Below are 23954 nucleotides of genomic sequence, written 5' to 3'. Positions count from 1 at the left end.
TTTTTTTTATTCAAGTTGCGGTAAAAATTCTATCAAGGACTCATTGTGGGGGGTTTTGGTTCTTCTCTTGGGTGATTCAACTAATTTGGAGCCATGCCTGACTGTTGAAGGGAGGATTTAAAACTAGCTAATGTCAAGCATTTTTACAACACTTTTTAGAGGCGTTGATGGGTTGGTTTGGTTTCTTAGGAGTTGTTTGGTAGAGTTGAAAGAGAGGGAAATGAAAGTGAGAACCCAAAGAGGTGAAAAGTGAAAAAAGAGAATTGTTTGGTAGAAAACTTATCTATGTGAATTGTTGGTCTCGATCATATTCATTAATTACCTACCATAACAAAACACAATGCATATTATCCAAAAGAATAAAACAGAACAATAAGTTAAAATTGCCTTCCTCGTTTATCAACAACAAACAAAAACACAATGCATATTATCCAAAAGAATAAAACAGAACAAAACAATCAAATTTTACAGCACTGCCTAATGCATGGCCTAGTTCATCTATATACACTACATTCTGCACACCCTTTTGCATTCAAACAAATTCAAGAGAAAAATTACAATGTATAAAAACGAACAAATATGCTATAATGCTATGCGCCACGACAATGAAAAAAGAAAAGAAAAGAAAGAGAAAGTAAATACTTAATGCTGCAAACTTGTTCAGTCAGTTCCATTATTTGACTTTAATATCGCCCTTGGGCTCGGAGGAAAGGTTTTTGGAGGATGGAGATTTTCCAGTGATAGCTTTCTTTGCTTTCACTAGTGACTGCTTAACCTTTGAAATGATGTTATTTGATTGCTTTTGAGCTGGTTTGGCTGGAGTTTCTTTTGGAAGGTCCTTGGATGTTTTTGTTGCATCATTTTCCTTGGTGGCTTGAACCTCAGTTTTCTCAGGCTCCACAGTTTGTTCTTTCTCTACCTTATCCGCTCCAGGTTCAACACTTTCCTCTTCAAATTTAGATGCCAATGTTTCTCTAACAGGTTCATTAATAGCTCTAGAGATTTCTTCCACCTTTGTCTCAGTTTTCTCTTCCTTCTTGTCATCAACTACTTTATCAACTTTTACACTCTCTGCTGCTTCAGTTGTAGCTGCCTTTGCCTCATTCTGTTCCTCAACCTTTTTGCTTTCAACCACTTCCTCTTGAGAGGATTCAGGGACAGCATTATTAGGTGCTTCAGGTTCCTTCTTGTCAACATCATCATTTGCAGCAACATCAACAGCAACCTTTTCCTCCACAGCAGCAGGAACATAAATCTCTCTTTCTTCGTTTAGGTCAGTTTTAGCTTCCTCATCAATGGAGGCTTGCTCTGGACTTTTTATGATGTCAGCGGCTTCGTTTGATTCCGCTTCGATCACATTGGAAATGCTTGATTCTTTCTTGTCATCAACCTCTTCAACAATCTTTTCTGCTGCTTCAGGAGAAACTTGTGAAGAAACTTGTGCAGCATTTACAGTGAGACTAGTTTCCTCCTCTTTGTCAGTTTTCTCTTCCTTGGCCGTGTCATCCAGAGCTCCTTCACTCTTGGAAGTCTCAAGCACAACTTCAGAAGAAGTTTCCACAGGATTTTCTTGAGGTTCCGCATTTGATGAAACTTGTGTGGCATTTACAGTGAGGCTAGTTTCCTCCTCTTTCTCAGTTTTCTCTTCCTTGATCGTGTCGTCAGATGTTCCTTCACTCTTGGCAGTCTCAATCACAATTTCTTTCTTAGTTTCCATTTCCTTACTAGCTTCTGCAACTTCCTCATCTACTTGTAGTTGTTCTCTTGGCTTTTCCTCCACTTCAGTTGGCAGAGGTTCTGGTTTCTCTGTTTTTTCAGGAACTGCTTCTGGCTCCGAGTTGCCAGTGTCTTTCACATCCTCAATACCTGAGTCTTTGGGAGGGTGAGCCTCAACTATATTTCCTTCTTGCTCTGCACTTTCAGCTTCTGTTAAAGGAGCAACTTTCTTAGGCTTCTCTTCTTTCTCTTGTTTTTCTGGCTCACTTTGGTTTTCATCAACTTTAGCGGCCACAGGCTCTGCTTTCACTGTTTCACTCTGTTTTTCATCAACTTTAGCAGCCACAGGCTCTGCTTTCTCTGCTTCTCTCTGGCTTTCAGCAACTTCAGCTTCCACAGGCTCTGGTTTCTCTGTTTCAGAGTTGTTAGTCTTTTCCAATACCTCTGCCTCAAATTCTAGTTCTCTTGTTTTGACCTCTGTGGCATCACCGCTTTCTTCTGAGTGTTGAGGAACTACAGATGTGTCTGGTTTCTCCTCTTCTACCCTTTGTTCCAATGATTGCTTTTCTGGTTCTTTCTGGCTTTCATCAACTTCAGCAGCCACAGGTGTAGACACAGGCTCAGGCTTCTCTTCCACTTGGGCACATGTTTCCAAAACTTGAGCTTCTTTCAGCACCCCTCCTTCTGATTCTGTCAGAGGACTAGTCTCATCTGTGTTGCTTGGTTCCTTTTCTAGTTCCAGTGGTGGTGTTTCCTCCGCAGCGGGTTCTGTGGATGGTGCCTTATGAACTGGTTCAATGTCACTGATACTGTGTGAGTCAGGAACCACTTCCTTCTCCTCCTTTACATTGTCTTCAACTGCAACAGATGGCACAGAATCTTCAGTCTTTTCTATAGTAATAGCAGGTTCAACCTTGTGATCTGTTGGGGGTGATGTTGCACTTTGTGCATCCTCAACCTTGTCATGTTTCACACTATCTTCAGCAGAAGCCTCTAATGCCGGAGAATCTTCAGATTTTTCGATCTCAACTGCAGCAACCTCATCTTCTTCTGTCTTTGATGAAGGAGTATCCTCATCCTCAGGCTTGTCATGTTTGACTTCATCTTCATTTGCTAAAGAAGCCATCTTTTGTGCAATGCCTTCGTCCTTTTCATTCTTCACATATTGCTATACAATAAAGATGAAAAAAACATTAACAAACAATGAATGTAGGAACAAAAAACAAAGTACGAAACACGGTAGAATTTGGAACTAGTAGGGTACGTTAGAAAGACATGGCACAGAAATCACAGCTTTTCCCGTCATGTCCAATCAACAATAATGGAAAATTGATACGAGAGCATTTGCTCATATAACAAGGCAGGTGAGAGCAAAAAAATTATTCTCCATAATTAACAATACTCGTACAGGTACCAAAAAATACAAAGATATAGGTACTACTAGAACCTTGGTTTGCACCAAATTCATATTCATATTCAAGGGACACAACTATTTCTGTTGCAAATGCAATGAAAACAGTGGGTGGTACGTTGATCTTGCATCTCTTTATCAAAAGGGTATCTATTTATCTTACATAACACTCTACTTACTACTGGCAATGACGGAAAAAGAGGGAAGGCACGTTGCAAAATTCTTTTATTGCACACAGTTTTATTTGATTTATGTTTGATACTCTTCATTTTTTATCTTGCCCCCCTTACATTTTTTCATTTAGATAAAGAATATGTTGGATTCACAAATTTTTATATACAAAAATAAAATGAAATAGTGTCTAGAGTTATTTGAGGAATACCATAACTTTAAAAGAGTTTGAAAAATAACAACAAATTTGAATCCAGTTTGTCCCTTTAGGTTATACTATAAATTAACAAAACTTTCTCATTATTTAAGATGATCAAGATTAACTTTATTATTATTTGTGAGCCTTATTAGTTATTACTAAGAAAACATTACTCATAAAACTCTACGACATTATGGTCTTAAACTTGCATTAGTTTTACGTGAAATTTCTAAACCTTTTATGTATAAGAATAAATTGCTAAGAGATTTATACATTTAATTGAGGAAAATCAAATTAAGAATAAATATAATTAATTTTTAATTAGTTATTTTTGCTTCATCATACTTATTTTCTAGATCCGTCTTTAGTATACTACAGGTATATTTTTCTTGAACGAGGACAAATGATGATCAAATTCATTTCGTTTTTCATTTTTACAATATTTTGATATATATGTACTCTCACTAGGTCCTCTACAAATTAAAAAATAAAACATAAATGAGTAACATTTTTAATGAATACGAAAGTTATTATGAATCCTTAATAATCTATGACAAAAAAATCCTTACTAATAAATTATGGTTGTTGATGAAAAAAAAAGTTAAAAAATGAAGTGACAAAACAGAACAAACCTTTTTTTTTTTTTTTTTTTTTTTACTTTTCTCTATATCCATGAAATTTTTTATGAAAATAAATCCATGTGTGTAGCATGTTTCAAAAAAAAAATATCAACAAAATCTGTTCATACTTATCCACTGAGTAAAGATATATAAGCTGCTTCAGCTTAGAATTGAGCACACAGTCACACAGATAGTTCTATAGAAAGAAGTTCAAGATCATATACAAGAGATTTGAAACTGAGAAAATTAAAATATGAACAAACCTCATCAATAGTAGAAGCATGATCAGATGCAGAAGTCTCAGTAGCCATGATGGAAAATTCTTGAAGCTGATCACCTTCCAAGTTGTGGAGAACTTCAGGTGGAGAAAGAAATAAAGAAGATAGTAAGTGAAGAAGGGAATAATTTGGTTGGCAACAACTCCAGGAAAAGAAGGAAAGCCAGTTAAACTTTTAGGAAGAAGAACAACTAGTTTTCCACACAAAAAAGCAGAAACATAGATGTTTGACAGACTGTATCACATGAGCTGGTATGGTGGTCTCAATGATTTAGGAGGATTATTAGGATTAAGGTGCCACTAAAGTTTTCCCATTAAAAACAAAAAAGTATGAAATAATTATATATATAAAAAAAGTTGATTATGTAGCTGTGAGCTTTGGCAAAGTGACTAGCTTTATTGGGGACCAGATCAGCGGCAAGAAACTCATACATTTAACGGTTGAAAATGTTTGGGCCCTCTCCTCTATATCTAACCTTGTGGTTCATAAGATTCCTCTACGTCATTAAGCTTATAATTAATAATTCTAATTAAATTTCATCTCTCCAAATTATGTAATCGATAAATGAATGCTGATATATCTTGGCAAAAACTAAGGCAACTTCCACTGATAGTAATTTATAATACTGTGCAACTTGTTTCTCTTAAATTAAACTTTCATATTTGTTAGTTTTGTACAACCAATTTCTTAATTACTCATAATTGTATACATCTTTTGTTTGTTTGCAGCTAATAAGTCCAGAAATTTTCATAATTGTTGTGTGAGAAGTTATATTCTAATCACACATTAATTATTTCATAGTTACATCAATTTTTATAAACAAAATATTGTATATCATATTTAATTTCTGTCTAGCATCTTCAGACTTGTAAGGACCTTGTACAAAAAATGAAATCATACAAAAATTGGAGTGACATAGACAAATATGCAATATATAAATACCATGATATTTGATTAAATAACTGTAACATACAAATATCATGATATTTGCTAAATAATTATGTTCACTTTGGTCATGATTATTACTGGACACCAGTCTACCTTCTTTTTATATCTGTACCAAGATCAACAGTTAAGGAAAATTATCATAATTCACTTAAAAATGATAAAATAAATAAGTTCATGATTTGAAGGTCGTGTTTTCTTCCACGGTAGGGTGATAGAATTTGCTTAAGTTTTCAAACTTGGACTAAGACATACACTTCGATGAAAATGATGCTGCCTTATGTCACTTTATTGGTGTTCGCATGTTTGGCATAGTAGGGTATACCCCCCCTCCCCCCTCTTCTGGTTCCAATTTTTCTCCCCCTTTAATTATTTTGGTATGTAAATATTAAATCATCTTGATAAACTTTATGCGTGTGATGTTACCCTACTTTCCAGAGGACATTATGTATTAATTGTTATATTATATCCAATAAATGCAGATTATGCAACATCCTCAAGAAAAAAAGAGAGGATTAAGAAGACAAAAAAAATAGAAAGAAAAAAGCATAACATGGCTATATGCATTGGAAAAATGTATTTAAAACTACACATTATGTTTTGGATTAAAAATGCAATACTTTTTTTCCTAAACAAAAGAAAGACGACAACAACAATACAATACTTTTCGTGCTTGATCAATGTTATGAAGCTGAAAACCATAAAATACTGTCCGTTTTGTTAGTTTAACATTTTAAAACTTTTGGCCAACAAGTTCAACCTTTCCATGATCTGTTTGTCGTTCTTTAAGCCTAATTAACCTAATCATCTTTTTAAATCCCTAAAGGAAAATGAGTATTCTCAAGTATCATGAGTCATTAGTCATTACAGCTGCCACAGCCCTCTTTTTAAAGATAAAAGACTAGTGTACACTGAGATTTGTTGAAAAATTATGACGTCTCATTAGCACAAAAATGCAAAGAAGCCCACCTTCTTTATTTATTGAGCTTGTTCCCCCTTCACATGTCCCCTCATCTTTGGAATCTTCCATCAAGCCCCATTTTTGAACTCAAGCTGTCTAAGATTCAAGGTGGTGTAATTTTCTTAAATTAGAAAAGAGAAAAAAAATGCTTTCTTATAGTGAAGGATGCTATTTTTTCTTTGTCCAAGTAAAGTATAGCGGACACTATGGGCATGAACATTCATGCTTGAAAGGTATTGATTAGTTGGAAATTTATATATGGACCCAACTTGACCATTAATTGTCTCCAAAAGAAAAATGTCTCTTCCACACCGAAAAGGAAATTAAACAAACTCGTTAATTTAAAGTAGTCAAGTTTGGTGTTTGGCCTTTCCTTCGAGTATAGTATAATTTTTTTCGTTTTGATATTAATTTTCGGCATCTAGAAGCCACAATATAATTAATCTAAGTTTTTATTTATTTATTTTTGTTAAGATGGGTTTAATCTAAAGTGGAATAGGGTAGACTCATTTATGAGGATAAAATGCTCCTCATTTATTTTTGTTAAGGAAAACTAATTAAGTTGGTTATCACTTGAGCTATAACATGTGTTAATTAGCTAGCTTTAATTTTATGATCGATGTTAGTGTATTCTTTGCTTGTCATCACAAGTTTGGTGTTTGTCACTAAACTTTTCTCTTTTCTCTTCAACACAAAAAGATCTTTTTCCATGGAGAATGGACATGATCCCTCAGAATGCCAACTGAGTGTATGTATACTTTTTTTCTTTCCCTTTTCCTTTAGGACTCTCTTAATTTGCTTCTATATGAGCATGAGTGGCTAGTGCCAATCCCTCATAGATCAATTTCAGTTTTGTGAAGTTCCAGATAATGGTGGAGCATAACGAAAACGATGTTACAAAATTAGTTAAGGCATAGATGAGAGATCAAATTGCTTGCAGTAAAGTATTTGATAGAGTGGTGGTGAAGTGAAGATGTGCAACGAAATGGGGTCACTCTTAATTACTTGGAAAGCTTCATTTGGATCCACAGCTTTGTGAGACAGCTGAAGAAATAGATCCTTCTTTAATTTGCTTCAAAAGATTGTTTCATGTGCTCCAGCATTAATTCAAGATTATAGTTAAAGAAAACTAACAGCTTGCCAATGTTATTGGTAATTAAAGTCTACTTTCACCGATAATTATTGAAAAAAATACATTATTTTATTTCCGTTTTCTTTCTTATTTTCTAAAAATTTGTATAAGATAGGTTGCATGCATGTGAGTACCTTACACAACATATTTCTGCACACAGAAGAATCATGAATTTGCCACACCTGCACCTTTATCTTCTTGTGCAGTCCATTACAATTTTGCATAATGTCAGCTACGTACAACACTGATAAGGCCGCATTAAATCATATTCTTGCTCCAATTCCAAACACAAACCACTGTTTTTTGTATTATTGCCCCAACTTGGTCTTCTGTCGTTTGCCATTCGTTTTAATTCATACCTTTTTTTTTTCTTTTCCAAAACCTATGGGGAGGTTTGAGTTTGGGCCCATGTGGTTATTTGTTGAGTTAGAAGAATCCTGGTTAATGGGGTAAGGTCATTTTGGCCATCATTGTTGATGGTACAAATTGTCAAACGCATGTTACAATGTTAGTTGGTTTCGTTTTAGGACAAAATTTACATTTAGATGTTCTTATATCATTCTTCGATTAGAATTATAGCTTTACTTCGTCAATTTATACTAACTCTAGTTTTAATAAAATCAGAGAAGCCTGAGCTTTAATTTTTAAGCTTAAGTTAACTCTGTATTTTTCTAGCCTAATTCGATTGTGTCTTGATTTAGACTTAGTTTGTTGTAAAAGTTTGTACAAAGTTAAACTTTCTTTAGACTTGGACCTTATTATAGAAATTTGAAATAAATGTAAGCTTTTTTTTTTGGCTTAACCGGCTACAGTATATAGCTTGCAACCTTCATCAAGTCCGCAACTAGACAGATTAAAACTCGTTTAATAAAATGTAGGGTTCAAGCTTTAAATTTTGGAAAGTGAACTAAATTCGAGCATTTTAGCTCAACTCAATCATGCTGTAATCTCGGCCTAGTCAACAAAAATTTGTAAAAATTAGACTTTTATTGGATCTCGTTTTAAAAGTCAAAATTAAATTTTTGTTTTTTTCTTGATTCATATTGAGCTTGTGAGGCCCAACCCAAAATCCTCTTGATAAAATGCTAGCCTTGGGCTTTATTTTTTAGCACAAATTCAATTGAGTACTTTTTCCTCAATATTAGAATAACCTATAAAATCTTCTGCAAACAATATCGATTTTAGTGGAATTGAACTTCTTTTTGAAAGTCTAAATTGATTTTGAATTTTCTTGACTCAACCCGTTCTAGCTTACAACCTATATTTGGCTCACAACGGGCACAACCCAATCATAACCCTCTATAAAAAGTAGGACTTAGACTTTAAATTTTAAGCACATTGAATCTAATCTTAACCTACAAAAACTTGATCCACATTATGGTTTCATTGGACCTCATTTTAGAAAATTATATTAAATATGGATTGTTTGGCCAAATCCATTATAACTCAACCATCAATTATTTGATTTGTCCTATCCAAACCCACTCAATGAATTGTTGGGCTTCAACATTGAATTTTGATCACAAATTAAATTTAGGTCTTTTTAACCTAATTCAATCATGACATGATTTGGACTTAACCATGCAAAAATCCTTAAATAATTTGAATCTATTCTATTATGCTCTAGTCTCATTCCATATCAGTTCATCATAATCTTATGTGGAGAGTCTTGCATCTTTTTCATTAATTTTTTAATGAAAAATTATATGATTGATAACATACTTTTAAAACTAAAACAAAAATAACTGAAACTACAAACTAAAACCTAGTTTTAATTTTAAAAAATTTAAAAACTTAAAATATAAAACTACTTAAGATGGATCCTTAGTTTTAATGTTAATAAAATAATTTTTTTCTAATATAAATAATATTAAAGGTGATTCAATAATTTTTATATAATTTTTTAAACCTTTTAAATAACTTTTTAATAATTTAAATTTAATTTTACTCAAACTACATATTTTGGTACATTTTTAATATTTTTTTTTGTTTTCTCATCGTTGCTATGGTTTTCGTGTACATTTAAGTAAAAGTCACAATATTTCATATTATAATTTATAAACGAATTTTATTAGCAGATAATTAACTATTTTTTTTCCGTTTGGTTTCAAACTTGAACTTTATATGTATAAAAATTCAAACTAACAGAGTTAGTGGTATTAGATTTTTCTTTACTTAAGAAAAATTGTGTTTTAGAACACATTCTAAAAGAAACAAATATTATAAATGTATTTTCTCAATTTAATGCATGAGCAGATGAGCTCTTGGACTGAAAAAAAAAGAAGATTAAAAGCACCAGAAAAAACGGCCAAAGGACATAAGAATCTGACTCCATGCTTTCAGGGTTTGAGTCCATTAATTTCTTATTATTAAAATGTTTTTTTTTTATGAAAAAAGCTTTTTTTTAGATAAAACAAATATTATGGCTTTATTGTATAGATATGAGCCAGTAATTAACGAACACAACCATACATCGGGTGGAGGGGGAAATTCCTCATTTTGCACTTCCCTGAAATAATTTCAAAGGCCAGCATTAATTGGTGTTATAATCATGTCGATGAACGGTGGTGTTTGAACCAAAAAATATTGATTTCTATGGTATGAAAAAATGTTGCAATTTCGTTAACATCTGTAACAGGCCTAAGCGTTAATTAAAGTTGCACATAGAGGTGAAAAAAGGTTGTGTTAAACAAGACTTTATTTAAAATAATTTAATGTCTAAGTTTAACTTATTACTTGTCACAGATTTTTATACATTTTACCTGACATTTTTAAAAGTTTAGTTTGACCAGTTTGATTTTTTATATAAATATGCATATTTTTAAATAGGCTAATAGACTAACGACAAAAAGAATTGTTAAATAAACTATAGAATATGAAACTTAAAAGCACTGCTATTCTAGTCAGGACATGGGACGAGAGCGGAAATAGATAAGTTAAAATTTATGAGAGTCTAACTTGGTTATATGATACAAAATTCACCAACAAAAAAGTTATATGATACAAATTTATTTTTAAGCTTTAATATGGACTTCATAATAACTTATTTGAAATTCTAGTATTTTGCAATAATGTCTTTACATAGGACATAAGTTTAATAAATTTATAAAGTTGACTTTTATATATGTCAACATACTTAATATTTTTAAGGAAGTAAATAATTATATGATTTTAATACATTGTAAAAAATCAGTATAATAATAATATTGTAAGTCCTATAAAAAATAATATTAGAAAAATAACATTTATATTTATTTAAATAAATTGACTTGTTAGGCTTAAAATATTTTTTGAATAAGAAAAAATATTTTTTAATTAAATGAGTTTTTATAAAAGTCTTCGTCTAATTTATTTCCTAAAAAAACTCGATCTAATCTAGTCTAACTTGACCTAACGTAAACTAGACCATAAATCTTTATCCAACAATTTGACCTATTTTCACTAAACAAACTCTATCTATTATTTGGGAAATAAACCCCCACATAAATATTATGGTTCGTTAGACAACGAAATATATTTAAGAGTTGTTATTAACAAATATTTTCTTGAGAGATAAAAAATAAAAATAAAATCATAATTATTTTGGAAACGTAGTGCTTTTCATACCACTTTTGGTTGGACTTGGATTGCAAATGAATGACTAATTTTATATTTTATAGGTGATGTGAATAGACATGGTAATAAAATTTGTACCTGTGGGTATCTGTCTAAATCCGTCTTGACTTTGAAGGGTAATACTCGAGTTGATCGGGTATGGATTTGGGTTCGAATTTTTCCCGATAACCAAAAGCGGGGAGGGGTATGGATTACTAACATCTGTCCTGACTCGAACCCGAACTCAAACCCGCCCCGTCACTTAAAAATAACATAAATAAAAATCCTATATATTCCTAAAACAGTTATGCGATGTTGTGCTTCCTCAGTTCCTTGTTCGTTTCCTCCACACAGGCACATGACAAGCCACCACGACACCAATAAACCACCGCGCTGCAACAACTTTTGGCTCTTTTTTCATTTTTGACTTCCTCAACAAATCCAACTCCTTTTTCTTCTTTTGCACTCAAACAATAGCTTCATGATCAATTTCACATCAAAGATTTGGGTGATTTAAAGTTTTTCTTGAGCTTTGAGGTTGCACGATCTAAGACTGGCTTGATTTTGAATAAAAGAAAGTATTGCTTAGAAATACTTTTTGAATTTGGTCTTACTGGTGGCAAACTAGTCAATTCTCCTGCCAATGTTTCTATTAGATTGAACTTTGATGAGGGAGATCTTTTAGAGGATGTCACTTCTTTCAAGAGGCTTATTGGAAGACTTCTTTATTTAACCAATACCCGATCAGACATTGCTTTTGCTTTGCAACAAGCCAGTCAGTTCGTTTCCCTAGAACTCCTCACTTAGCCTTAAGAATTCTGAGATATTTGAAGGGTGCTCCAGGCTTAGGTCTTTTTTATCCTGTTGATAATTACCAGAAAATCCAAGCTTTCTCTGACTCTGATTGGGCAACATGTCCAGTTAGTTGCAAGTCGGTCAACTATTATATTTTTCTTGGTAATTCCTTGATCTCTTGGAAGGCTAAGAAGCAATCAGCAGTTGCCAGGAGCTCTATTTAAGCTGAGCATGAAGCTCTTACTTCTCTTGCTTGTGAATTACAATGGATAAAGTATGTTTGTGGTGATCTTCATCTCTCCATTCCTATTCCTTTTTGCACTTTTTTTTATAATGAATTTGCAATTCAGCTTGCAAAGAATCATTCTTTTCATGAAAGAACAAAACATATTGAAGTGGATTGTCATTTGATTCGAATCAAGATTCATGAAGGACTCATTCCCTTGTCTTATGTTCCTTTTGGATGTCAACTTGCTTATATGTTTACTAAGGCCTTGTATCCTACTCCTTTCAAGCAAAACGTGTGCAAGCTGGGCCTTGTTGATATACATTGCCCACCTTGAGAGGGAGTATTAGGATTAGATGATTTCTCTGCCATTACTTAGTTAGTTAGTTATCTTCCTAACCTTAGCTTTGTTTGTATATATAACTACTCTTGTAATCTTTTTTAATTATTGATCAATGCATAATATTGCACAAGGAGAATTTTCCGGAAACTATTTTTTCCTTCAAATTCAGTTCATGTTCTTTCAATTGGTTATTAGGAACCAAGCTAGGGAAAATCCTTCCATTGAATTAGGGCCAGAATTTAAGAAGGTTAAGAGCAATATTTCTATTAACTTTGTGTTAGGTGGTGAATATGAGTTTGACATTCCCACTCTCCTTCACAAGTTAGCAACTTCTTGAGCCGATTCAAGTCAATCCCCTGTACTGTTGAGCTTGATAGTCTAAAAGTGACAGGCGATGTATGGTTTGGAGCTGGTGCAATCCTTAAGGTTTCGGATTTAATCCCTTACTTATATCTGATTTTTGTTCTTTATTTTTTCTTTCATTCTTATGGCAGGAGACTGGATAAATGCATACTGTTAGTGCTTCGATTACTAGTTATGGAATTTCTCTCTTGAATATTTATTTCCTCGTTTTTAAGTAGTAATGGTGCAATCTTGAGTCTTGACGATCTTCAACTTAAATTTGTGTATTGCTTCTAATTTGGTAGGGGTAAAAATAAGAAGGCAGTTTTTGCTGAGGATGTATGAACAAAAAGTTTATTAAATTGTGTTTCTCCTTATAACAATTTGTTTATTGGTTAAATCCTACACTAAAAACTTATTAAATCATACTGATTTAGTATATGCCACCGTTAATTCCTTTATGCATTTTTAGTTTGGTTTCTATATATGTTATTAAATTGGACTACATTAAGAATGTATAAGGAAATTAACATATGATGACAATAATCGAATTGGTAACATATGTTCGTATATAGACCAATTTAATTTTTTTTTATGTATATCCTACTTATATTTGGGGTTGTTGGGCTACAAATAGAGTTAGTGGCATAGCGCAGTTTCACGAAACAAGAAGAATCCTCAAAACGGAGGATGAAGTCTATCTATTTACCATTTACTGATTAGGCCATGTGTGATGTGTCCCATTTTTATTGATTGTAACAACTTCCTGTGCAATTGTCAAAGCTTTCCCGCGCTCTCCACTGCTCCTTATTGTTACGCGCTACTTCCTTGAAAAGTTAAGCGAAAAAAATAAAAAGTGCACTAGAAGAAAGAAATAAAACTTCTAACCTCTCATCATGCTGGAGAAACCAAAATCTAAAATATGAAAGCCTATCCTAAATTTAATCATAATGCACTAAGTCCAATATTATTAGCCATAAGAAGATATATTGAAAAAATTCAAAAAATAAATAAATAGAATATACAAATAAAAGAATATTCTCTTCTCTCATAAATTTAGTTTTAAAATTGAGTTCGATTGAAAGTGACCTTTAATATAAAATGTATAAGTGAGTGAATGAGATTCATTTTACAAATTAACTTTTAGGATTTAATTAAACTTAAAATTAAAAATTAAAAATAAATAATTAGTATTAGATAAGCGAAAGTAAAGATGCTCAAACATCAAAACATTAGGCTAAGATTTTTATATGAAGTATCTTTAGGGGATTATTTGGTATCGGAAAATTTTTTTCATGCTCAAAAATCATTATCTCTAAAAATCAAATTTTAAAAATCATGATTTTTATAGGTGAATAAAATATGTTTGTTTGATTATAAATTTTATTTAAAATATTTATATAAATTGCTTAAAAATGAAATAATAATATAATATTTTTATTAATTATTTATCATGTTAAAAAAGTCAAATTCTAACCTTCCCATGGATCAAATTAAATGATTAAATATTAGATAGTTTAAATAAAAAGAGAAACCATAATAGTAATTTAAAATAATAATAGAAGAACCCCCAAAGTTGTGAACACGAGTTATAAAGGAGTAGAATTCTACACAGCACACAGTCCTCTACTAGGCAAATTTCTCAGTTTGGGGTTCTTTTACAAAGAATTTCTCAAACTAGGGCTGTTTTGAAAGTTTTTTCCCCCAGGTGTTGTTTTTTACGTACGAGGCCATGCATGGCGCCATCACCACTGACGCCTTCAACAGGGACGAGCCACGTGGCATGTCGTCACTATAACTGGAGACACTGGCTACATGTCGCCACTCCTATTGGCGCGTCCAGGAGGTGCATGGAAGCGCTGGTTTGACCAGCGACTTCAGCTTTGCAGAGCTGCAGCTGGTCAGGCCGTAGCTGGAAGGCGCCACCCAAGCTGGCGAGTTGCATGTGAGGGAGGCGTTAGTGGTGGTAGCGCGTTCAGCTTCAGGTGGGATTTAAAAACCCAAGTGCAGAGAGGGTGGTGGTTGCGCTTCCTTGTAAAATTTGTGTCGTGAAGGTGAAAAAGAAGGTGCTTGCTTGTGTTGAGAGAGGTAGCTGGTGGTGTTGTTCACTTTGTGTTCTTCCATTTTCTAAAAGCTTGTAAGTTATATATTGAATATATTTTATAAGTTTTATTTATGTAGATGTTTATATTTTGATAAATGAATAGTTTTAGGTACTATAAGATAATAATTTTGTATAGTTTAGTTTGAATTGTTAATGTTATATGCTAGATTATATTTTGATAAATGAATAGTTTTAGGTACTATAAGATAATAATTTTGTATAGTTTAGTTTGAATTGTTAATGTTATATGGTAGATTAGATTTAGGTTTATATGATAAATTAGGAATAGTTTTACATACTCTAAGTTATTAATTTTATATGGTAGATTAGGAATAATTTAAATTCTTATATGATAGATTAGGTTTAGTTGAAATTTTTTGTATAATAGATTAGAAATAGTTTGAAGTAGCATAACTTATTAATTTTAGATTAGCTTTAGTTTAAATATTGTATATGGTAGATTACATTTAATTTAAATATTTGATATGATAGATTAAGAAAAATTTTATGTACTGGAAATTATTAATTTTAAATTAGGTTAGAATGAAATATTTTATATTATGTTAGTTTTAGTTATTATTAGTTTCATATGTCATGTTTAAATTATAATAGTTTTACATATTTAAAATTATTGATTTTGTATGTTAAATTATTTTACTCATAATTATTTAAAGTCATTAATTTTGTATATGGTAAATTATATTTAATTTAAATATTTGATATGATAGATTAAGAATAATTTTATGTAGTGTAAATTATTAATTTTAAATTAGGTTAGTATTAAATTTTTTATATTACGGTAGTTTTAGATATTATTAGTTTCATATGTTATATTTAAATTATAATAGTTTTACGTATTTAAAATTATTGATTTTGTATGTTAAATTATTTTACTCGTAATTATTTAAAGTCATTAATTTTGTATATGGTAAATTATATTTAATTTAAATATTTGATATGATAGATTAAGAATAATTTTATGTAGTATAAATTATTAATTTTAAATTAGGTTAGAATTTAATTTTTTATATTACGTTAGTTTTAGTTTATAATTTTTAGTTTTTTATATTACGTTAGTTTTTAGTCGAAAATTTAATTATTAATTTTGTATATATATTATTTTAATTTTTAGTCAAAAATATAAATATTATTTTATATATTTAAATTTATATTTGTATGTAATTTAATTTATTTATAAAATATATGTGAATTAGGTTATTTGTATAATATATTTTATTATTGAAATTAAAAAAAAATATAAATTGTTATTTATGTAAAATTGTGTTTGGATGTGATTTAATTTATTTTGTATAATACATTTAAATTTCTGTGATTGTATAATACATTTAAATTTCCCTTATTTTAATTAAATTTTTTGTAAATATACTTAATTTGTGTATGTATAATTAATGTATAAATTTTATCGTCAATTAATTGTTTTATATTTTATTTTTTAGGATCAATGGCATCTCCGTCGTCATGCTCATCAAGTATACAAACAAGGTCTGGTCCAATTGATGGTGACGTCTTGTGGATGCAATCTAAGCATGTTTCAAAACATGTTTGGAATGGGGAACCAGACAGAAAACTACACATCAGACGAGCAGTCCCGACGTATCAAGGTGAAGAACAAATACCAGAGAAAATTGTTCCTCTGCTTCGGCAATCTGGGTTTTATTGGATCATGAAGATGAGATACCTAAAGATAAATGCGGCCTTAATTAGTGCGTTCATTGAAAGATGGAAGCCCGAAACCCACACGTTTCACCTGAGATGCGGAGAGGCTACCATTACTCTCCAAGATGTGTCAGTTTTATTAGGTCTGCGTACTGACGGGGCACCATTAATTGGTTCAACAAATCTTGATTGGGCCGATTTGTGTGAAGAATTATTAAGAGTCAGACCATAGGAAGGCGAAATTGAAGGCAGTGTGGTAAAATTAAGTTGGCTGGCTCACCATTTTCCTCACATAAATATTGATGAGGGTAACGTTGAACAATTACAAAGGTTTACTCGTGCGTGGATCCTTCGATTCATAGGAGGTGTCCTCTTTGTTAACAAAACTAGTAGCAGAGTTTCCTTAAGGTACCTACAATTTTTACGTGACTTTGAACAGTGCAACACGTATGCGTGGGGACCTGCCGTGCTTGCGTATTTATATAGAGAGATGTGCAGCGCCACCGATTACAAAGTTAAATCAATCGGAGGTATGTGCATCTTAATTCAAATGTGGGCATGGGAACGATGCACGACTTTGGCTCCAAAGAGGACGCCTCCCGTCATAGAAAATAAACCACTTGGACACAGGTTTTTCGTTTAAAAAGTTACATTTGAATTGAAAATATTTAATGATGAAACGTGTTGACAATGATGATTTCATTTTTATTGTAGGTGGCTGCGACGTGGAAATCAGCATATTGGCAATGATGATCTTAGAGTTTTCCGTCGTAAATTGGATTTGATGAAACGACATGAGGTAAGAAGATCGTAATGTATTGGTTAAATGAAATTTTAATATGTTATGTTTGACTGAAAATTGACAAGTGTGTTGTTATATGCAGTTTGTCTGGGAGCCATACACAGCAACTGGGATGGCAGCGTTGCCTCCAATTTGTGTGGTTGGAAGTGTAGCCTGGTTTGCGGTGATGCCACTGATTTGTTTCCATGTTGTTTAGTGGCACCAACCCGATAGAGTTTTACGACAATTTGGATTGCAACAACCTATTCCCGGGTGTCCTTCGCAACCGCAGAATCTTCATGGCATAACGCTCAAAGGCAAGCAAGATGAGAATTGGTTCCACCTGTTGGCCCCAATGATTAGTCAGTGGAACAATCGAGCTGAGTTTAGGGTCGACGTTTATCCTCGACAGGAGGGCCTACTGGATTTTAACTCAGACTACATGATGTGGTATAGGCGTAAAACAAAGATGTTTGTCAACCCAAACAATGCAAACACAGTTGCATTGGTATTTATCTGTTTTTCAATGTTTAACTTCTAATTATTTTCTTAAGCATGAGCATTAATTTGTTGACGCTAATAATTGTAGGGTAAAGTTGTGGAGACTTTACAGTATATGGTGTCACCACAAGGGAGGAACACATGGACAGTTGATGATCTCGTGCCTTACGTGGATAAGTTAGCGATTATATCAGAAGAGCAAGAGAGAATCACTGAGCTAGTGTCACATGGTCCAGCATCAGAGCGTGAATTCCCACCACAAGAGTTTCACATTCTTCAGTCAAGTGTTGAAACTCGGGGCATAGGCAGACGAAGGGAGTCTGTTGAAGTGGAGCAATATTCCCAACAAATGATGGAGCATGATCATGGAATGTATTACACGCCAACAACATTTTCCGAATATCCTTCACAGATGTATCAGTATCCTTTTGAAGGTCATCACACTGATACTTCTGCGAGCGAACATTCGTTCGGTGGTGTTGCCGAAGCACAACCTCATTTTTCATGGCCCACTATGACTCCTTCACAGCAGCATGATGCCTCCATGGCAACACCTAACGCCCCATTTGCTCCGCAATGGAATGTACCCGGAGCAATACCTAATATGGGCAACTTATTAGGTGTTGATTTGCATCAGGAGTTTTCTGTTGAGGCTGAGCAAGCAGAAGCGGGGAGACAATGTGATAGAAGAAATCCTGATCGTCAAGCGCGAAGATAGGATCGACCATGTGGCACATCCTCACGACATCACGGACACCATAATGACTGATTTTTATGTCTCTGTGTAAATTTCTTGTTGTTTGTAAGACATTTGATTTTGACAGTTAATCTATCGCATCTCATTTATTATGCCTTACTAATGTATAGAGTTTATGTGGCACATCAAACTATAATAATAAAACAAAGTTTAAAAATAAAACTAAAGTACACAAATGAAAAATAAGTAGTTTTAGTAACTAAAGCCAAACACCAACGCCATATGTGCAGATACTCCACATTAACTAAGACCATAGTTCATCATTGTAAATAGGGTTAGGCCTTAGGGGTTTAAGGGTTAGTGATTTGGATTAGGGGTTAGGGGTTAGGGGTTTGGATTAGGGGTTAGGGTTAGGGTTAGGGCTTCGAGGTTTAAGGGTTAGTGTTTTGGATTATGGGTTTGGGGTTTGGATTAGGGGTTAGGGTTAGGGTTAGGCCTTAGGGGTTTAAGAGTTAGTGTTTTGGATTAGGGGTTAGGGGTTTAGATTAGGGGTTAGGGTTAGGGTTAGGCCTTAGGGGTTTAAGAGTTAGTGTTTTGGATTAGGGGTTAGGGTTAGGGTTAGGCCTTAGGGGTTTAAGAGTTAGTGTTTTGGATTAGGGGTTAGGGGTTTGGGATTTGGATTAGGGGTTAGGGTTAGGGTTAGGCCTTAAGGGTTTAAGAGTTAGTGTTTTGGATTAGGGGTTAGGGGTTTGGATTAGGGGTTAGGGTTAGGGTTAGGCCTTAGGGGTTTAAGAGTTAGTGTTTTGGATTAGGGGTTAGGGGTTTGGATTAGGGGTTAGGGTTAGGGTTAGGGCTTAAGGGTTTAAGGATTAGTGTTTTGGATTAGGGGTAAGGGTTATGGTTAGGGCTTAGTGGTTTAAGGGTTAGTGTTTTGGATTATGGGGTAGGGCTTAGGGGTTTGGATTAGGGTTAGGGTTAGGGCTTAGGGGTTAGTGTTTTGGATTAGGGGTTAGGGTTTTGTGGTAGGGTTAGGGTTAGGGTTAAGGCTTAGAGGTTTGGAATAAGGGTTAGGGTTAGGGCTTTGGGGTTTGGATTAAGGGTTAGGGTTAGGGTTAGGTTTTAGGGATTAGGGATGTGGCTTAGGGCTTTGGGGATGGGCTTAGGGCTTGGGGTTAGGGTTAGGGTTAGGGCTTAGGTTTTTAAGGCTCAGTGTTTTGGATTAGGGGTTAGGGTTAGGGCTTATATGTTTAAGGCTTAGGGGTTTGGATTAGGGGTTAGGGCTTAGGGGTTTAAGGCTTAGGGTTTTGGATTAGGGGTTATGAATAGGGTTTATGGTTATGTTTTTAACTAATGAATTCATTGAACCCGACAAATAGCTAATGTACACAAAATAAGTAATGTTTTTAACTAACAAATTGATTCAACCCCAGAAATTCAATACATGGAAGATAACTTAAACAAATACAAGTCACTCGACTAACATACATAAATCAATGATTTGAACAACTCCCACGCTTAGATTGCATTGGACAGCGACGCCTGTTATGCCCTTCGGCTCCACATCTACTGCATTTTTGTCGGTGCTCAGATGGTTCGACCCAATCCATCTCATTCTTTATCCTTGTTGATTTTGGCCGACCTTTCGCACGAATTGTAGTTGGGTCAGGGATAAGTGTCCATGCATCATTAGAAGGAGGAATAGCCGTTTCATTCCCAAGAGGCCACCATTGTGAGGAGTAAGCTTTTAAGATGTGTTCATTTGTATAAAAAATATCTATGTATTGGTAGTAGTTCAGGCTCACATAACCACAAGCTGCAATAATATGTGAACATGGATAGTGAAGCGCAGAATACCTTCCGCATTGACAATAATGAACATTCAAGTTAACTGCCCACTTTTGTCCGCCACGTTGCGTAATAGGATTGAAGGTCTCCTCTACTTTAAACCTTGTGGAGTGGATGTCATACACGCGAACGATGTGCAAACAAGCTTGTTCTTGATTTTTTCTAAGTTCTTTAACAAGCTTTGAACAATATACTCCCTTCATTTAATTGTCTCTGGGCTTGGCGGCCACGCTCAACAAAGTACTTTCGACACCTACTGTACGTTGATTTGACCAATGTTGTTATGGGAATGTTGCGACAATCCTTCAAAACCTTATTGATACATTCTGAGAGGTTGGTTGTCATGTGGCCATATCGACGTCCTTCTCTATCATAAGCCATCGTCCATTTTTCCTTTGAAATGCGATCAATCCATGTTGCTATGGCTGGACTCAATTCATGAAATTTTTCTAAATTTTGATAAAAATTGTGCTTGTAAGGAGTGTAGGCTGCATAAAATTAGTTATGAATAACAATTTTAAGTATGTATCAAAGTTAAATAAACGTGATCATCAAATATGAAATCTTACCCAATTTCTTCAACATTTCTTTTTGTTTGGCATTATTGAATTTCCGATTGAAGTTGCTTGCTATGTGTCGTACGCAGTAGACATGATAACCGTGGGGAGGTTGCCAACCAAGTGTTTCGTTAGCGACATCAGACTTTATACTTGCGTGTCGATCAGATATCAGACAAATACCATTTTTATCTGTGACGTGTTCACGCAAGTGTGCCAAAAACCATGACCACGCTGTCAACGTCTCACCTTCAACCACCGCGAATGCTAGAGGAAGGACACCACCATTTCCATCTTGTGATGTGGCCATTAAGAGGGTCCCACGGTATTTACCGTACAAATGTGTGTCGTCAACTTGTATGATTGGCTTACAGTACTTGAAAACCTCTTTACATTGGCCAAAAGTCCAAAAAACTCTATGAAACTGACGGTGTTCGCGACTAACCGTATTCCCAATGATAAAATCGTCATGTAGTACTTGAAAATATGATCCAGGAGAATGATTTTGCATGTGTGTTAGTCACGATGAAAGTTTCGCATATGATTCATCCCAATCGCCATATTCAATTGCAATGGCTTTCTGTTTCGCCAACCAAGCTTTTTTGTACGACACCTTGTATGCAAATTCACTGTTAATCCTCTCTTGAATCAAAAATTTTTTTATTGATGGATCTTCTCTGATCATGCCTGTCAATAACATAACAAAATTTAAATGACAATTAACAAAAAATGAACATAATATGAACATAAAATACGTACCTACTACACAAGTGACAATTAAATCTGAATCAAGTTTCTCGTGATCTTGTGTCATGGTCATATTCAGACATGTGTGTGGTCCACCCCATTGTGTGACTTTCCACGTTTCTGTTTTTTAGATAAAATTGCCCTCATATAGAAAGGGCAAGGACACTCTGTATTTTTATTCAAGCAACAAACCACATACTTGTTCGATTTGCTTTTAACAACTTTGAAACTTTTATGCACCTTCATACATATTGTTTGACTGCATTTTTTACCGCATCTTTACTATCAAATTCCATGCCAACATATAATTCTTGACCAACATTAAAGGTCGACGACATCTCCAAACCGCAAATGTCCTCCTCATCAGGATAACTCCAGTTGATATTGTTATAATGTAAAGCATCATTCCAAAATGAATTTTTAATTCGTTGTGCACCTAACAGTTCAAAATAAAAAATAAAATAATACTTATTTAACATTAAATACAATTGTCATCAAATAATAAATGTATTGTCTAATTTTTTTATACAACAAATTATACCTTCTGCTAGGTGAACAATTCTTACTGGTTGAGAAATGTTGGTGACTTCATTGTCTGTATCAGATATACTGTTAACACTGTCATCTTCATCTAAAGACTCTTCAATGTATGAGTTAAACACAAGATAATAATCATCATCATCGTCTTCGTCAATATGTAAATTGCTCATATTTGTTGCCGGTTGTGTCTCATCATTAGATAAATAATTTTCACATGATGTAAGCAAATTGGCAGAATGAAACATTGAACCACCAGTCACATCCTTTTCTATGTACAATTCTAGAACTGACATTTGGTCTTGTTGTTTAAAACTTTCCAGCATCGTTTTGACGTCTTCGTCATCACAAATTTGCAAGACAATATATTTTCCTAACACTAAAAATCTACAGTTGATAGCAGAAATAATTTCATTATTTTTTAACTTTACCTTATCTCCAATTTTTTTCTTCAAAGCATTGAAACTAATTCCACATTTAATCTGAATCATTTTTTTACTGCCTTCAAATATTACACCATCATTATCTTCATATACCCTTCCATTGAAATACAACACTGTTATAACCGAATTCATCGTGTACCTACAAAAAAAATATTTTAACACGTCAAATAAATTATAAAATGGGTATAACAAAAAGTCATTACTGGAACTTCAAAATAAAACTTTATTTTTTAAAAAAATTAACTTCAAATCAATTTCACATTAAAACACTTTAAAAAAATTAACGATTTCAATGTAGTAATTTTAAACTAATCAAGATGTAAATAAAATTATTAACTTTAAATAAATTTCACATCAACACACTTAAATAACACAAACGATTTTATAAAACTTTAAATCAAAACTAATAAAATGTAATCACAAAAGATCTCTTTATTGGAACTTCACATTCAATTTCTCTTTTAAAAAAAATTAATTAACTTCAAATTAATTTTATGGGACAAACATAAAAAAATGAACAATTTCAAGATAGTCATTTTTAACAGAAAATTAAATAATTCATTAACGAAGTTAGTAGTATAAATAATTAATCTTAACCATTAATAACTTTAAAATGGAAAAAGGTAATTACAAAATTACTACAAATATAATAAAATATTTGTAGTACGAGAAAAAACAAAGCATCAAATAACACTTTCAAGTTCAACATTTGCAAATTTTTAACACACCAACAAACCAACCTAATCTAATTAAAAAAATACTATAACTTCATATCAACAAAAAAATTCGTACTCAAAATACTTACTTCAAATAAATATCATCTATAAATTTTTTTTATTCAAAGTTCAAACGTTCATCAACACCAACCTAATTTAATAAAATAATAATACAAATTTCATATTCAAAATATTTTATTTTGACTGAAAATATTTTCTAAAAAAAATAAACATTCTTACACAATTTTTCTGTTTATTTTTGACATTTAAACACACACTAAAAGGTCTATCAAACATAAAAGCTGATATAATTTTTTAAAAAATAAATACTTCATACCACAGAAATTTCTAAAGCCACCAAAATGCCAAAGCCACGAAAACGAAAGCAAAATGTTCAAAGGGAAAGTGCTGAAGAAATGAAGAAGAGTTTGGGTATTTAAACACCCTCAAACGCCACTGGCGCCTCCCTACTGCAAATCGCAACCACCACTGGCGCCTCCTTGAGCAACTCTGCAGGCCAGTTTGCAATGCTGCAACTTAGGGCTACGCGTTTGACTGAGCTAGCACCAAATCGCTACTACTGCTGGCGCTTCCAAAGCCACCTCGACAAAAGGGG

General features: G+C 33.2%; 1 protein-coding gene across 1 annotated transcript; it reads right to left on the bottom strand.

The window, feature by feature from the left end:
• Positions 1-373: 373 nt before the first annotated feature.
• On the bottom strand, positions 374-6536 carry LOC114403092 (enolase-phosphatase E1-like). The gene is made up of 3 exons (XM_028365823.1): positions 6310-6536; positions 4381-4472; positions 374-2884 (listed from the first exon to the last, which is right to left on the bottom strand). The coding sequence occupies exons 1-3, from the start codon at positions 6368-6370 to the stop codon at positions 674-676; spliced, it is 2364 nt and encodes a 787-aa protein (XP_028221624.1). The 5' UTR covers positions 6371-6536; the 3' UTR covers positions 374-673.
• Positions 6537-23954: the final 17418 nt, after the last annotated feature.

This window comes from Glycine soja, chromosome 20, assembly GCF_004193775.1.
Source record: "Glycine soja cultivar W05 chromosome 20, ASM419377v2, whole genome shotgun sequence".
In the NCBI taxonomy this organism is placed as follows: Eukaryota; Viridiplantae; Streptophyta; class Magnoliopsida; order Fabales; family Fabaceae; genus Glycine; species Glycine soja.
Note: the sequence above shows the minus strand (reverse complement) of the source record. Positions and strands in the feature narration are given on the sequence as shown.

Excerpts from the sequence above, each read along its gene's own strand:
- LOC114403092 (XM_028365823.1), bottom strand. The coding sequence starts at position 6,370 with ATGGAAGATTCCAAAGATGAGGGGACATGTGAAGGGGGAACAAGCTCA. Across the intron at positions 4,473-6,309 it reads AAGCTCAATAAATAAAGAAG|TTCTCCACAACTTGGAAGGT; the intron begins GTGGGCTTCTTT and ends CTCCACCTGAAG. Across the intron at positions 2,885-4,380 it reads ATGCTTCTACTATTGATGAG|CAATATGTGAAGAATGAAAA; the intron begins GTTTGTTCATAT and ends TTTATTGTATAG.